We start from the raw sequence: 16,513 nt of genomic DNA on the forward strand, positions 1-16,513 counted from the left end.
CGCCACACATTGAAACCATTGGGGGTTTGACAGCAGCACGATGATGATGATGGGGGGTGTTTTCACAATTTGTGTATTATCGGGGGCCACACGTCAGGGGCCGCACTGGAGGCCACCAGGGGCCACCAGGGGCCACCAGGGGCCGCCAGTGGCCCGTGGTGGCTTTGCAACGACGAACCCTGCTGCGTGATCCCAATTGAGTTCGCATATTATTTTTCGAATTTGCCATATTTGGACCCTGACACCGGCGCACGATGGTCTGCTCTTGCAAATGACATCATTGGTTATTGAACAGCCACTGTGAGGCAAACGGCATGTACAGTATTTTTTTTGTCGATTAACACACCCACAGTGCTAACCAGGGTCGGCCACCCAGGATGTAAGTTTCTCCCTTCGTGTCAACTTCTATAGCGTCGTACTCTGCTGGTGCACATTGTCTTTAACGTAATTTGCTCAGACATGACATTAGTACTTTATAAATGAGGATTTTGAACGTTCTTTTAAAGATAATTTATTACAATGGAAGAACATTTTATCGTCACATAAACGACACAAATTTTGACATTTGGTGGAGGTTGTTTCTTTGCTCATTTGCCGTTTCAAAATTGGTGGGGGGTGTCTGTCAGTCAAGGTGAATGGTTTCTGGAAGAGAAAAACAAAATACGTAATTCACGAGAGGAAACTGTCCGCCCACGAAGCGTACATTTTTTTGTATCATTTTGTATTGTTTCATGCACAGTACGGTAGAGTGCGGTGTTCTTTGGCCCAGCTGACAGAGGAGACATTCGCTCACCTGAGGCAGCCCTCAGCCCGCCATGATATGCTTGATGAACGCTGCAATCGCAGATACACGGAAGAAAAATCAAGGCGTCGGCATAATAACTAACAACTTACCGTATAAATGTATCAATGAATACAAATGTAATCGTGAAATACTTTCCATAACAGAGTTTCTTTTGGGGTTAGATCACGTAAATATAAATGTGACGATATGGGTGGTGGTCCAGATGTCTTGTTGTCACTCAATTAATTGATCCCGAGCATTTTTTCCCATTTGCACGATCATTTATGTTTGAAATAACCCTTTCTTAAAAATATATATTACGTTTTAGAAAATTAAATCTAGGTCACAAGACATCTGGTCCGCCGTGTCCACGACAACAAAGCTACCGTGCCTTCACAGGCAACAGCAACGCATACTTTATCCGTGCGAGTTCATCGATGCGCACTTCTGCTAAAGTAGACTTTGTCGATTACAAGTGTCGTGTTCCGATCGGCAGCGTTTGACAAGTAAAGGGCAATTGGTTGGCGATGGGAAGGGAAGTAGGCTTACCTTCATAGTTGATGTCTCCATTGCTGTCCTCCTGTCCAGACATCAGCTGTTCCACTTCATCCTCAGTCATCTTCTCCCCTGCACACCCAATCCGCACGTGTCACTCAAATATCCTTCATGCCCCATACCACGGGACGTTGGAACTCATCGTCCCGATGTCTTCCCATATAAATCACAATTTGACGTGACACCGTCCATTCTTTAGAACTTCGCCCTGCAATTGTGTTTGACAAATATCCGTGCGGTATTTGTTTACATATCAGGGACTATAGTTAAACCGATAGTCTGTATCTGTTTAATATTTAGCGCTACGGTAGCTGAGTTTTTGAAAAAAAATTGTTATCAATCTGCAGGTGATCTGCTTAGAGCCTATTTTTGCTGCAGGGAAATTTGTTTTCAGCTTTTATTTAGCTTAATTAATGTTTGTGCAATAACTTTGATTACTCATGTGATGCGGTGGGTTTGTTGTACAGTATTTGCTTTTGTTCTGATTGATTTGCTTCATTGCCGAATTTTATTTTGTCTTTGTCATGTTGGGGATCCAGGTCACTATTGCAAATGAGACTCATCATGGACTCTAGATTTATCAGATGCTTAAAACAAAATAAACTTGCAACTCGTCTTCCCGCCTGACTGCGACATTTCAGTCTTTTAAATGTACAGTCAATGGCTCACCACTTTCTCAGATTCTGCATTGCTCACTCATTGGATTCCACTGCAGATTTAGACCTCTCATTGAAAACGTAATTACACGAGACCCCCCAATTTGTAATACTAATGACACAAACATGCACATCCTGTGCACGGGTAAACAAAGATCCCCGTATACACTTTATCATACTGTTAGAGCACGTGCTGTTAGCGAGCACCTATGAAGCGCCCTGAGAATGATTGTTAAAGGGAGCTTTATACTTTTAAATTACGATTAAGGCCAGCACAGCACACGAAGAGGGTGGGTGGCCAACACCACGCCTGGCTGCCTTTGCCTCCCTAGTGGTGATATTTACACACCGCACCAGGTACTCATTTGAGGCTGAGTCGACCTAGGGGAAGCCCAGGACCGGTTCAGGTAATTGCCACTGGTGTCGACCGTGAGTGGGAACTAAACCCGAGTCACTGGATTCATGGTGCAGTGCACTATATTCTCAGATAAACGTAAAAGTATTCCACTCTATGTTGATTAACTGTGAGAAACCAATAGTAGCTACTGCATATTCTCTGTATATTCTCAGGTTAACATAATGTTTGTACAACAAACTGAACATAAAAGCATTCCACTGTATGCTACTTAAATGTGCATAACCAAACTCATAACAGGTACTGCATATTTTCAGATTAACATGATCCATTGTAATTTATATGATAACATTAACCCCGCTTGGTCTTCGCACCGGATCGGCTCACAGTGATGACATCACCTTTGCTCTATTTAAGGCCGAAACAGGGGAACTTTTTCACATTTCTGGCTAATCGCCTGATGAAGCTGGTTGCAATCATCGGCGAAACATCACAGTACTCGAATTGTAAATGTTGTGTGTTTACTCTCCAACACACCATTGTGAACTGAAGTAGTGACTAATTGTTACCTTTTTGTTTACGTGACAAACCTTACGAATTGGCTGCGTCGGTCGGTGCCGGGTTTAACGACACATTTATACTTACGCGATCTAACCCAAAAAACCTACGACTGTACTATTTTTATTTGACCAGGTAAAGCCCACTGAGCTATATAGCTATTTTTCAGCAGCGACCTGGCCACACATGAAAGCTCAACAAAGTGGCTTATCATGTGGAAATGTATCGCAGCCAAATAATTTAAATGCGTGATGTTGATTCTAAATGAAAAGGAAAAACCGGAGGACCCGAATAAAAATCCACGCGACCACGGAGAGAACACGCAAACTCCAAATATATAGTCGCCAGGGTCGAACTCACGACCTCCAGCATACCAAGCGAAGGAAGTTAACATCTCGCCACGTCTATTGCCGACGGCGATGGTGGCTACTCGCTCCTCTCACCGAGCGTCGCAAGGACGTGACGAAGCTCAGCACCCATCACGGTGCCGTTGCCCTCCTTGTCGAACACGCGCAGGCCCTCCACAAAGTCTTCCAGAGTGCCGCGGTCCTTGGAGTTGGCGACGTGTTGCAGCGTGGGCAAGAAGGTCTCAAAGTCCATGTCCTTAATCAGCATCTCTGCAACGCAGCATCGGTGGGGGGCGGGGGCGGACAGTGGGGGTCGGTACTTTTCATGCGCTGGAAAAACTGACTGGAAATTGACGCATGCCACCGTTGAACGTTTAGAAGTCTCTCGTTACATGACGAATTAACGTCACAATGGTAACGGTGCGAGCTCCTCCTGCCCTTTATTCAAATGTACAATCCACTTACTCCGTCTTGTCTTAGAATTGTTATATTCGTACAACATGGCTGAGCTATTGCAATTTGAGGTAATGCACTAATACCACACAGAGATTGTATTGCGAATTATTTTGGGATTCTTTCGAGAGCTATGCGTGAGAACTCTGATCCGTTGTGATGTGGGGGCCAATATCGCAGACCCTCTTATCCACGGGGTTATCCGAGAATTTTGTCCATTTATCCGTGGGAAAACATTCTGTGGATGATTGCCGATAATATGAATATTTCCGTTTCTGAACTCCGAATATCCGCAAAAAACACCTGTTGACAATGGGAGTTGTGACGTGAGGTAATATCTGCTGATAATCCGCGAGCAACTGCATGAATTTGCCAAGTGGCTCAACTCGCGCACAAACAAATTGTGGGTTAATCGGACGCCGTTTCGCATGGACTGATGGGAAAAGTAGCATGTAACGGTGTGGACGAGCGCTGTCGCACCGGGGTGAGCCGAGGTGGTCTGTGTTACATGAGATAAAAGGGCGTGAGTGGTTATGGGGGGAAAATTCCTCCAAAGCCCCCATCTCCGGAAGCAGAGGCGCCACAAAGTCTGGCTTTGACCGGAGTCGGCAGGGCTTGATGTTCTGTGATTTGCCGACGTGTGGGGGGCGCTATGGTGTGGTACGCGGTGTTTTGAAGTTGTTAGCGCGCGATGGCGCTGCGTAGATGTGAGAAGTTATTATCCGCCACTGTTTGATTCGTGTCCTTGGACAAAGTGTCTCAAGGCATAGTTAATACATTCGAAATCTCGTTAAGACTCGCTGTATATCCGGATCGAGTTATTTGTCCATCTTTCTATTGCCGATGAAGCACGTCTCAAAGTCCGCATTGGTGCCCGATACTATTGAGGGAATTGCATGGGTGAGTCAATGAAGGCAAACTCCTCTTTCCCCAGTGTTAATAGAAAAGAGCAACCCTCACATTGCCGATAGCAAAGCATAGGAATGTATAGGGCCGTAGACCCTACAATATGCGCTGTTAATAGAAGTAGCGGGTAATCGGGTCAAGGATAAGAGGAGTTCTATATTTCAAACACGTGTAGACAACTTACATTTGGGCGTCATGGTAAAAGAGATGGGAGCCATTTTCTTCCTGCCGTTTTGAACAGTGAGGGTGGAGCTATGGTGTGAGCTGTGTTGTTTTGGTTGTTCCCAGGTTTTTTTCGTGATTATTAAAGAGTTGTATTGCCATCAGACCGTCCTGAGTGCAATCATCTTCGACGACGCAAGTGAGTGAGGTGCCGAATAAGGAAACGGACGACACGTGGCATAAACAAACAGGTGCCACCGCGTTTTAGAGCAAAGCCAACCATCGGTGGTGGTGGCGGCGATGGAGGTGCTGTGGTCCCCTCACCATCTGGCTTGGGCTTGTTGAGCACTTTCAGGACCTCTGCGTTGGTCGGGTTCTGGCCGAGGGCTCGCATGACATCGCCACACTGGGAGTACGTGATCTTGACGTCGCCCGTGCGGTCAAACAGGGCGAAGGCTTCCTTAAACTCTGCATGTGGGAAAGAGATTAGAATCACAACGTGTATTCCGAATTGCGTCGTTGTTAAAGCTGAAGTAGTCCATCTGTTTACACAGAAACAATGTAACTACTGTACTACGGTATATATGTAAAGCGTACACGAATTTTTTACCCGTGGCACACCACGGCAAGAGGAGTTGAGCCAGCTGCGTAAAAGGGGAGCAGTTAGGCGGGCGAGGTGACCGGGAAAGGGAAGGGATAGCGGGATGGAAGTCCCCAAGACGGGCAAAGAGGGCACGGCTCAAGATGAGCAGCAGGAAGACAGAAAGAGCAGCGGGCAGGAAGGGAAGGAGCGTGAGAAGGAATGAACGGGCCAAGATGTCGGGGATGAGAGGGTGATGATGATGAGCGGGGGGGTAAGAGAGGGAGAGAGGAAGGAGTGTGCAGAAGTGAGCTTCACAGAGCAGCAGCGTGTGTTTTCAAAGGGGGCGGGGAGAGGGAAGGGATTCAGGGTGGGAGTGGCCACACACAAGTCACGTGATTCACGGGAGGCTTGAGCAGATTTAGATAGCAAAGACAGATGAGAGAGGAGGGATTCAGAGTGGGGTTGTTCACACAAAGGTTACGTGATTTACGGGAACCAGATCTACATTGATTTGAAATGCATAAAGACTTTCGCATTGTATTTTGGAAGAAGTGATGTATTTTTTTTACCTCCGCTGAAGGTATTCCTTCTAAACACGTTATTTTTTTACATTAATAATGTAACACAATGTGCAATTATGTGTTCGCGTGATGTGCAAACAATTTTGGTGACGTTAAACTTGAAATTTTACGGCATGCACAGTCTGAATGTTGTGTAACGGCCCGTGATCTATCAATGGAAGTGACGTTGAGCAGTTATATTTGCCCATGCCCTCTGAGAGTAATGAAACCTCTTTTAACTTAAGTTGATCTCTTTGTCCATGAATGTCCTTACACTAATAATAGTGCACTGCTCTCTACATGTCCATTTAAGCTCACTCCACTGCTGGATGTGCAATCGCAAGGACAGTAAATATATCCGCAGTGAACACTGCATACAGTACAAAATAAAACGATAGATTTTTGTTCGATATCTGTTCCACCGTAAAAATGTGAAAGAATATATGGGAACCGAGGGGAGGGGCTGCGGGGGATAGCTCCAGAGGGCGGCGCCACACAGGGTGTCACGGTGACTAGATGTTAACTACCTCGCCTGGTGTACAGGAGGTTGTGGCTTCCCGACCCTGTATATTTGCTGTTTGCATGTCTCTTTCTCCCTGTGGTCGAGTGCATTTTCCTCCGGGTCCTGCGGGGTTTCCCTCCAAATTTAGAAAATATGCTTTCAGAGTATTTGGCTGTACTCTTTGGTTCATTCGGTAAAGTCATGTAGGTGGAAATTATTTTATTTTCTACCTACGTGACTTTATCGATTGAACAAAAGAGTATGGATTCCTGCAGTCACGAAAGCTTCAAATCAAGAGTATTTGGCTGCTATACATTTCCACACGATAAGAAGTCGCTTCGTTGAGCTATCATTCGTGATGGCCAGTGGTCACTTCTGAAAAACAGATACATAGCTCGGTGGGGCCTTACCGGATAAAGAAAAAAAAGAGTGAAGTTTAGTTTGATCCTTCTTTGGAAACTCGTCTGTCACTGCCTGTGTCCGCGAATGTTTCATGTTGCGTGCACCCTTCTCACGTGGCTGCATGAAGAGCAGCACAACTCTTAGATACAAATTCTTAATCTGCTCCATAAAACGGTGCTACGTGCTACCAGAGAAGGGCCATCACCCGAAACGTCGCCTATTACATTATTATCATTATTATTTAAGGGCACAGACAGTGTTTATTGACGATTGCATCGAGTTTGTATTCTTTCGCGACGTCACGTTTGGCGTGGAGAGAGCGAGATATTGAGGAGGAACCCGTGCAGACAACTCACGACTGGAACGTTACAAGAGCCACTACCACCACCACGTGGGGCACTGAGCAGGCGACGGTGGTGGTGGTGGGGCAGTCCAACGAAGCGAGAGGGAGGAGGGAGCAGGTGATGGGGGAGTGGGTCCGGTGTTGGCACATTTGCGGTCCCTCGGTGCGCCTGCTGGCGACTTAATCACGGATACATTCAGCGGGGCCCTGACACTCACCCTTAAAATTAGATTAAGCAGTTGTCTGGCTGGCTGGCGGCGGCTGTTGCGAAGTTTCTCCCTGTGATTGTGGGAGTTGTCTATGATGCCCCTCGATCTTTAACTCTGACGGTTGCGATTGGCTGCGGCTCCGTCGCGCGTGTAAGCGACACACCGCGACTGCGGCTGCCGGATGTTATTTCTATTGTTTGCTTGTTTTCGCCACAATCTGCCCGTCCAACCGTCGACAATTTTATTATCCGCTAATTGAATCGCTCGAGCGGGGGTGAACGTTGAGTGAGTGTCGTGTGTGGGAGCGAGACGGGCAAAACAGCGAGCGCTGCCAATGATTTTGGTTTGATTGAGCTGCAGCATTATCGACGTGCTAAATTACACTATGTAACATGATTTTTGTTCCTGGGTAGTGTTATTTTGTTATTGCTAATGCCTCAAAAGTATAGAAAATGGCTATTATTCCCCACAAACTTTGCTTTTGTGACCAGGACTTTATGTGAAGGAATGACACAAATTCGCCCGTTTTCTCATTGAAAATAGGTACTGGCGGAGCCAGTGGGGTGGGGGTGGCACGTGCCCCCCCAATGATCCGATCGAAATCCCTAATTTCGATCGGATCATTGGGGTTTATTAGGAATAAATCGGCATTTTGCGACCCCCACTGCCACTGTGTAGCATATTATTACGTGCCAGGGACTCTATGAGAAGATAGGACAATAGTCTGAGTCCATAATTGACACAAATGCACACGCTTTCTCATTGAAAATAGGTACTGGCGGAGCCAGTGGGGTGGGGGTGGCACGTGCCCCCCCAATGATCCGATCGAAATCCCTAATTTCGATCGGATCATTGGGGTTTATTAGGAATAAATCGGCATTTTGCGACCCCCACTGCCACTGTGTAGCATATTATTACGTGCCAGGGACTCTATGAGAAGATAGGACAATAGTCTGAGTCCATAATTGACACAAATGCACACGCTTTCTCATTGAAAATAGGTACATTTAAAATATCTCTGTCCTGGTCACAAAAGCAAAGTTTGTGTGGAATAATAGCCATTTTTTAAATACTTTTGAGGCTTAAGCAATTAGAAAATAACACTTACTACCCAGGAACAAAAACATATTTGTTGTTACACAGTGTTACACACGGACATGCCGGTGTCGCGTCAGTGGCCTAAGTTGGCGGCGGACAGCTGCAGAGACACACAATCCAAGTGGGTTTGCCGGCTCCATTCGATCCCAAGACGCGGCAGTTGCCCACAGTGGTTTAGAATTTAATTTTAATCCGCCCGCCCGGCCGCTGACACAATCGGTGCGCCCCGCGCTCAACTGGCGCGTCCGTTGCGGTGGGGTGAAAGTGCGGGCCACACTAACTCCAACTTCTTCTTTCCAAGACGTCTGTCTGACCCGCCAAAAACATGCCCCCTCCTCTGGAGAGGCTCTCGCTCTCTCTCCAGAGGCCTCCCTGCAGCGGGGCCCTTTCCGCCAGCGGTGACGCAGGGCGCGCAATTGCAGGGCTGCAGCTTTACCGCATGCCTCAACGGTGTCTCACCAACGTACCTCCGTTTTATTTGAGACATATACAACATCGAGAGCCAATGCTGCTGTGATGTCATGTTCTTGATATTGCAGTAAACACTTGACATTTTCACGTTGTGTAATGTTTAAGGGACTTTCTTTAATTTCACCTTTTATGTGCGCTATATGTTTTGTTCTTGTACTGATTTCCACCCCGTGTTGGTATTCTCAGTAAACTCTCTTTGCATGTTTTCTTCAGCATTTGTTACAAAAGCTACCCGGTCTCAATTGCCTGAGTTCAACCTCTCTCTCTATGCGAGTATTGCCCTTTCTTCAAGACGTCAGCATGCATTGCCTTGCTTCCATTTAACTCTGTCCATGATATTTACTGAACAACTATCCCATAGATCCTCATACCAGTTGCATCCAGTTGTTAAAATTGCTTTTGTAACTTAATGAGCTGTCTTTTTCAACTTCTTGTGGTACCGATAATTTCCCAATCAAAACCATAATTGTGTTTTCAGTCTCTTGTTTTCTCATTCCATGTCCGAGACATATAACTTGACACTTCTCTAATTATTATTACCAGTTGCCTCTTTGTACCCTGCTGCTATCCGTGACACATTTATGTTACTCATCTCTTGTCTGTGCTTGAGTTAAATAAGCGATATTAATTACATTAAACATCTCAAAATGTTGGCAATATTGTGACAGTGTGCCCTACTCTTTTATAGATTAACAAAGATAAAATTGTAAATAAGATGATTGCAGCTGAGATAAAGAGTGGGCTTATTAATAGTGGTGGTGTAGTTCAAGATAACAAGAGAACAGGTGGGAGAGGTTAAGGAGAGGTTGGGGTATTAGGGGTAGTGATAGGCGTTGGGGTAGTGATAGGGGTTGAGGTAGTGATAGGGGTTGGGGTAGTGACAGAGGTTGGGGTAGTGATAGGGGTAGTGATAGAGGTTGAGGTATTGATAGAGGTTGGGGTAGTGATAGAGGTTTGGGGTAGTGATAGTAGTTAGGGTAGTGGTAGTGGTGGAGGTAGTGATAGGGGTTGGGGTAGGCCTGGTTGCAGCAGGGGGACGCTTACAGAGCCGCTGACTGCTAACACAGCGGGGTCAATGTGAATGCGTTATTCAAAGTGATGGTTGACACGGGATGTTAGAAATCCACCCAAGAACCACCGGATTATTTGTTTACACTCACCCTCGATCTGGTCTGGTGAAAACTCGACCTGGAAATGTTAATGAAAAGAATTCATTGTTAAATAGGCACTTTACATCGCTTTACAATACAGTCAGTGTGAACATTTAAAACGTTGCTTCCGTCAACTCTTGAGTTTCTAAATCACATCTTTAATATTGTAATATAGTATAAATATACGGTTATTATAAAACACACATTTAAGTAATATAAACCATGTCAACATCATTATCCATTTCACGGAACTGGTGAAATATCCGTGACCTAAATCCATGGACAATGTATTCCCGTACTCATTGAATTTCAACCGCTTTAAATGACCCCAGTGCGGTGATCATCACGCGTGACGTTAATGTCAGCAGCAGCACCTGGACGACAAGAAGCTGCGGAGACCATCACGTGACGTTCACCTGAGACCATCACGTGACATTCACCTGAGACCATCACGTGACGTTCACCTGAGACCATCACGTGACATTCACCTGAGACCATCACGTGACGTTCACCTGAGACCATCACGTGACGTTCACCTGAGACCATCACGTGACGTTCACCTGAGACCATCACGTGACGTTCACCTGAGACCATCACGTGACATTCACCTGAGACCATCACGTGACGTTCACCTGAGACCATCACGTGACGTTCACCTGACACCATCACGTGACATTCACCTGAGACCATCACGTGACGTTCACCTGAGACCATCACGTGACGTTCACCTGAGACCATCACGTGACGTTCACCTGAGACCATCACGTGACGTTCACCTGACACCATCACGTGACGTTCACCTGAGACCATCACGTGACGTTCACCTGAGACCGTCACGTGACGTTCACCTGAGACCATCACGTGACGTTCACCTGAGACCATCACGTGACGTTCACCTGAGACCGTCACGTGACATTCACCTGAGACCGTCACGTGACATTTACCTGACACCATCACGTGACGTTCACCTGTGACTGTCACGTGACATTCACCTGAGTCGCTCACGTGACATTCACCTGTGACCATCACGTGACGTTCACCTGAGTAGCTCACGTGGTTGATCGATTACTGACATCTCACTAAAGCAACGCGTTTATGTATTAATGTTTACGCGGAACCTTCCATGGAGAGATCACAGAAGCGTCCTTCATTCGAACATTTCTACACTCCGTCACAGACTAAAATATGATAATTGCTGTACAAGACGATGACATCGGGGTCAACAGATCGCGCCGAGTCTTCATTGGCCTGGTGACGGGGTCACACGTGTTGCCGCTCTTGAAATATTTAGGTGGTTTTCATTGAACGGAATTCGAGATAATAAAAACAAATGTCTCCTCTTGTTATTGTTTTGGAGCTGCGCGACTCCTGGCCAAGTGCCGTGGCACAGGAGGAGGTGCTGGGTGATGATAACCCGTGTGGAACGTGTTTGTGTGTGTGTGCTTCTGCTACTGTGTGTGTGCTGCTTCTCTGTGTGTGCTGCCGCTGCTTGTGTGCGGTGCTGCTGCTTCTGTGTGTGTGATGTGTGTGTGTGTGCTGTGTGTGTGTTGCTGTGTGTATGTTGCTGTGTGTGTGTGCTGCTATGTGTGTGTTGCTGTGTGTTGCTTTGTGTGTGCTGCTGCTGCTTCTGTGTGTGTGCTGCTGTGTGTGTGTGCTGTGTATGTGTGCTGTGTGTGTGCTGCTGTGTGCTGCTGTGTGTGTGCTGCTGCTGCTTCTGTGTGTGTGTGATGTGTGCTGCTGTGTGTGTGTGTGCTGTGTATGTGCTGCTGCTGTTTTTGTGTGTGTGCTGTGTGTTGCTGTGTGTGTGCTGTGTGTGTGTGCCGTGTGTGCGCTGCTGCTGCTTCTGTGTGTGCTGTGTGTGCTGCTGTGTGCTGCTGCTGCTTCTGTGTGTGCTGCTGCTTCTGTGTGTGTGTGCTGCTGTGTGTGTGCTGTGTGTGTGTGCTGTGTGTGTGTGCGCTGTGTGTGTGTGCTGCTGTGTGTGTGTGCTGCTGGCTACCTTGACCGTGGTGGGGTCGAAGCCGGGCTCCTTGGGCGGCTCGGGGGGAGGAGGCTTGGGAGCGGCGGCGGCGGGCTCGGCCGCTTTCTTAGCCGGAGGCTTCGGTGCCATCTCTCTCTGTCTGTCTTCTCGATGTCCTGGGGCCCTCCTTTGGTGCCGCGGCAAGAAGGTGGCGGAGCGAGCGAAAAGTCCCGGAGTCTTATAGGGGTCCTCTGCGGGCGGGGGGGGGGGGTGCTGGGCGGAGCGAGGCCGTGAACCCGCTGCGCGTGTTCATTGTTTTATTACGACACCGGCGCAGTGAGCGAAGGGGGGTGAGTGTCAATCCCCCCGTGGTTGACACCATCACCACCCTGGCTCAGTGTCCTTCATTGTAAGGCCAACCACGGGGGGCACCGCCCCCCCAAAAAAAATACACAACACGTGACACCCCCTCCCCCCCCGGGTTTTAAATGTGTGGCGGCCCTCACACTGATGATGTCTTATCGGCGAACGTGCCCCCCCCCTCTGAAAATGAGTGAAGGCCACTTGTTTGTGCGCGCTCTGTGTGTTGGACTTACTTCGCACCGAGCTCATCGGATGTGCGGGAGAAGGACGGCAAACTGAACACACAAAAAAACACTAGAGAAACGTTGACTATGATGTGTGTACCCTTTGGTTCTTTCGGTAATGTCACGTAGGTGTACAATACAATCAATTAAATCACGACGCTTCGGGCGCAACACAATCGTCCGTCATCGGGTGGGACAACCACAGCACCTGATGACGGACGCTTGTGTTGCGCCCGAAACGTCGTGATTTTATTTATTGTATTGTACACTTACGTGACTTTACCGAAAGAACCAAAGAGTATGGATCCCTGCAGTCAAGAAAACTTCAAATCTAGATCTGATGTGTGTGTTCTAGTATCTCCTGTTCAAGGTAAATCTGAAGATTTAAAGTGGTCAAACATTACTTTAATATTTTACTTTATTTGCATTCTAGCATTGTGACGTAAGCGCCGCTGTGGAGATTACAAGTTCCAAGAGAATCTGTCTATGAGCCACGTGTCCTTTCTCAATGGCAGTGGCCATCGTGCCCTTCTCTCATTGAGCTCTGTCCGTGACATTTACCCAAGAAGTCGACATTGGAGACTCCTCCCAGTTGCATCAGATTGCTCAAATTGCTTCTCCAACTGAATTTGCGGTCTTCCCTGACTTCTTGTTCCGATAATTTCCCCAGTCAAAACTTTATATTGAGTCTCTTGTTTTCTCATTATATGCCCGAGAAATGTTACTTGCCTTTCTCTAAATTATCCGTATACATTTTCTTTTTGTACTTACTAAATATGCAGACAATTCGACTCCTCTTTCATAATATTGAAATATGATGTTAATAAACATGTTCCAAAATGTTGGCAACATTACTCTTTTAAACTACTGTTACATTTTATGTTGAACGACTGATGTGTGAAGGAGGCACATTCCCTGCTCATTAAAAAAAAAAACATTAAGGAGATTTTCACGGAGCGTAACTGCGAAATGCATTGCAGGTGTTGTGTGGTCGCTTTTCGATTTGCGCCACTGGACGGAGAGTTGCGTCGCAAAGTTGATGGTCACGTTCTGGCTGTCCCCTTCCGCTGCCAGGGATGATCACCTGCCGGTTGACAATAACTTCACTTTGTGGGCGCTCGTGAAAGTTGCCACTGTCGTACCATATTAGCAACAACAACAAAAGTTTTGCTGGCTGGCTGACAGCGCGCAGGTGCGAGGGGGCGGGTGGCCGGTACCTGGGGGTGGGGGGGCGCCCGGTGAGGGATGCGTGGGGGGGGGGCACCGAGGGAAAGTGAGGGTGGGGGGTGCGTGGGGGGGGGGGGTGCGTAGGGTGGGGTGTGCGTGGGGGTGGGGGGTGCGTGAGGGTGGGGGGTGCGTGGGGGTTGGCGGTGCGTGGGGGTGCGGGGTGCGTGGGGGTGCGGGGTGCGTGAGGGTGGGGGGTGCGTGGGGGTGCGGGGTGCGTGGGGGGTGCCGAGGGGGTGGGGGGTGTAAGGGGGCGACTGGGGTGATATGCGAGTTGTGGAGTGGGGGGCGCTGGGGGTTGTCACGCGCAAGCGGGGGGCACTCAGGGGGTGGTGGAGAGGGGAGGGCGTTGAGAGGAGGGGGGCGACTGTCGTTCTAACGAGGGGTACTTTACATTTATGTTTAAACAAAGTCAAGTTTTGCTGACCGGTTGAAGGCGGGGAGTGTCGGACGGCCCGAGTGATGTGCGGTTTGCGAGTCCTGCACAGTATTACACACAAATTGTACAACTTTAAAACTGGGCTATTATGGCCGTGGATATAATTAGGCCATGGCTGAATTATTACTGGGTATCATGTGTGTGAGAACACGTGTGTCTGTCTTCAATCAACAACTGCCTCCCTCACGACAAATATTATTGAATGCGAGCACGCCCTGAACTACACTGGGAAACACAAGAAGAGTGCCTGATATAGACATCTGAAATCACGGACGTCAGTCCACTCTTCCCTATAAACCAGGTGTTTTGCTTCCAGCGATAGTTGGAACCAGCTGCTCGGTGCACAGGCCCCGAAGGCCCAAAACGCGCAGGCAAATCGGCAATAAACATCGCCGAGGTAATTGCAATAGGTAAGAGTTTCTCTGAAATGGATCAAGGATTATATTGTAAGAACATGGCAAAGGGAGACGATGGGAGGGCCTTCCAAAGTCTTGTCTTGAGAGGCAGATTGAAAACTAATTTATGTTTGTGTTTAGTTTTGTTGTCCTTCCGATTAGCACGGTTGGCTACGTACGATGCGAAAGACGTTATACACACATACATAGAATGTAATTTCCAAGTCTATTGACCACACCGATGGGTCCTGAATTAGACGCATTATGTGGTGACGCTGCTGCTGATGCCTTGGGCGGCGGTGCACCAGCACAATTAACAACAAACTCAGCGCACTCGTCAACAATCCACACGCGGCGTGGCCTTTCAAGAGCAGGCGACTGAAGAGCCCAGAGAGTCACCTCGAGTCGCTCTGAAGAGCTCGCGAATCACGAGGCTCGGGAGAGTCGTGAAATCGTCGCTTGCCACTTCAACGTCGCCCGATTCCAGTGGTTGACACTCCTCAGTCGTATACCGTCATGCTCCCCCCGCTGATCTCAACATTGCGCTCAGTAGAGCCATGTCCTGTGCAAAAATGTACATACTTCACAAGTGCGGAATTACACATTGATGATGGCTTTGTCAAACCATTCTCACAAACGCCTTCTCGCCTCTGCCTGTACTTTGGCGATTCGTGATTGGTTTGACGAGTGAATTCTTTGTCTTGTTCTGGCGCGGGGCTTGTGCACTTGCCACTTACATGGCTTGACGTGTCACGTGTGAGGGGAGACGAGGCGACACGTTGCGATAAACCAACGACACCGCCATGTTAGGGTTCTCAACATTTCCGACAGCTTTACAAGTGGTACGCGTTTCCCCGGCCGCCAATCTCATTGTCTCCTATCTCTCTCTCCCTGTGTCTCTGTCTGTATCTCCTTCTCTCCTCTCACTCCCTGTGTCTCCTTGTCTCTCCTTGTGTCTCTCTCTGTGTCTTTCTCTGCAACTCCTTGTCTCCTCTCTTTTTTTTTTGTAATTTTTTTTTTAAACTTTGCTTTATGTAAACCCCCACCTCTCGCTCACTCTTTCGCTCACTCTCTCGGTCACTCTCTCGCTCACTCTTTCGCTCACTCTCTCGCTCTCTCTCTCGCTCTCTCTCGTTCCCTGTGTCTCCGTGTCTCCCTGTATCTCCGTGTCTCTCTCTCTCTCTGTCTCTCTCTGTATCTACACGGGGCCGATTCCTCGTGGTTGCCCAAGACCGGGTTTCTCCCCCTGAAGCCGATCCCTGGAGGCGCCGCCGAATCTCGCCACATTTCTTCCCTCCACTCCCGGAGCTTTTCTTTCGACCTTCGCTCAATTCCTCGAGTTTCCGCGAGCACCCTGTGACCTCTGTGACCTTCACCGTGACCTCAATGTTGACCCAATTGCCTCCTCCCGATCGCATGGGGAAAAAAGCCACGTTGCGCGTTGCACATCGCAAGGGAACAGAAGTCGGCAACCAAAATCACGAGAAAAGCCATTTTTTTCTTGTTTCGAATTCGATAACACCCCCCCCCTCAATATTTCAAGAGCCGCACATGCATGTCGAATACGAGACGGGTGGTCCCTTCATATGGAGGAGGCTCGTGAAGGACGCTGCTGCTACTGGGAAGTTGCAGCCAGTCGCCCTCCAGCAACAACGGAGGGCAGAGGAGCAACGCTCACAACAACGAGCGGAATGCCAGGTGGATAAAATACAGCAAGTTGGCACAGTAGGGGGTACAGCTGGGTGCATTTACCGTTCATCTCAGTCAGCCAACCCATGGCACCTGGGTCTGTCCCGAGACCTCCTCCTGTCAGCGA

At 48.2% G+C, this 16,513-nt stretch overlaps 1 protein-coding gene and 1 long non-coding RNA gene across 2 annotated transcripts; both read right to left on the reverse strand.

The window, feature by feature from the left end:
• Positions 1-471: 471 nt before the first annotated feature.
• LOC144938032 (myosin light chain 3, skeletal muscle isoform-like) lies at positions 472-12,512 on the reverse strand. The gene is made up of 7 exons (XM_078865722.1): positions 12,092-12,512; positions 10,105-10,132; positions 5,101-5,244; positions 3,352-3,525; positions 1,334-1,411; positions 794-834; positions 472-642 (listed from the first exon to the last, which is right to left on the reverse strand). Exons 1-6 carry the CDS (start codon positions 12,200-12,202, stop codon positions 806-808), a joined length of 564 nt encoding a protein of 187 aa, XP_078721848.1. The 5' UTR covers positions 12,203-12,512; the 3' UTR covers positions 472-642; positions 794-805.
• A 1,200-nt stretch (positions 12,513-13,712) lies between these two features.
• LOC144938034 (uncharacterized) lies at positions 13,713-16,511 on the reverse strand. The gene is made up of 4 exons (XR_013637811.1): positions 16,450-16,511; positions 15,097-15,259; positions 14,291-14,343; positions 13,713-13,723 (listed from the first exon to the last, which is right to left on the reverse strand). It is a non-coding gene; the product is annotated as an uncharacterized LOC144938034 (long non-coding RNA).
• Positions 16,512-16,513: the final 2 nt, after the last annotated feature.

This window comes from Lampetra fluviatilis, chromosome 21 (assembly GCF_964198595.1).
Source record: "Lampetra fluviatilis chromosome 21, kcLamFluv1.1, whole genome shotgun sequence".
Taxonomy (NCBI): domain Eukaryota; kingdom Metazoa; phylum Chordata; class Hyperoartia; order Petromyzontiformes; family Petromyzontidae; genus Lampetra; species Lampetra fluviatilis.

What these genes read in the sequence shown, in the direction of transcription:
- LOC144938032 (XM_078865722.1), bottom strand. Translation starts at nt 12,202, where the DNA reads ATGGCACCGAAGCCTCCGGCTAAGAAAGCGGCCGAGCCCGCCGCCGCC. An exon ending in CAACAAGCCCAAGCCAGATG is followed by an intron (nt 3,526 to 5,100) that starts GTGAGGGGACCA and finishes GCTGCGTTGCAG; the next exon opens with AGATGCTGATTAAGGACATG. An exon ending in TCACGTCCTTGCGACGCTCG is followed by an intron (nt 1,412 to 3,351) that starts GTGAGAGGAGCG and finishes TTGGGTGTGCAG; the next exon opens with GGGAGAAGATGACTGAGGAT.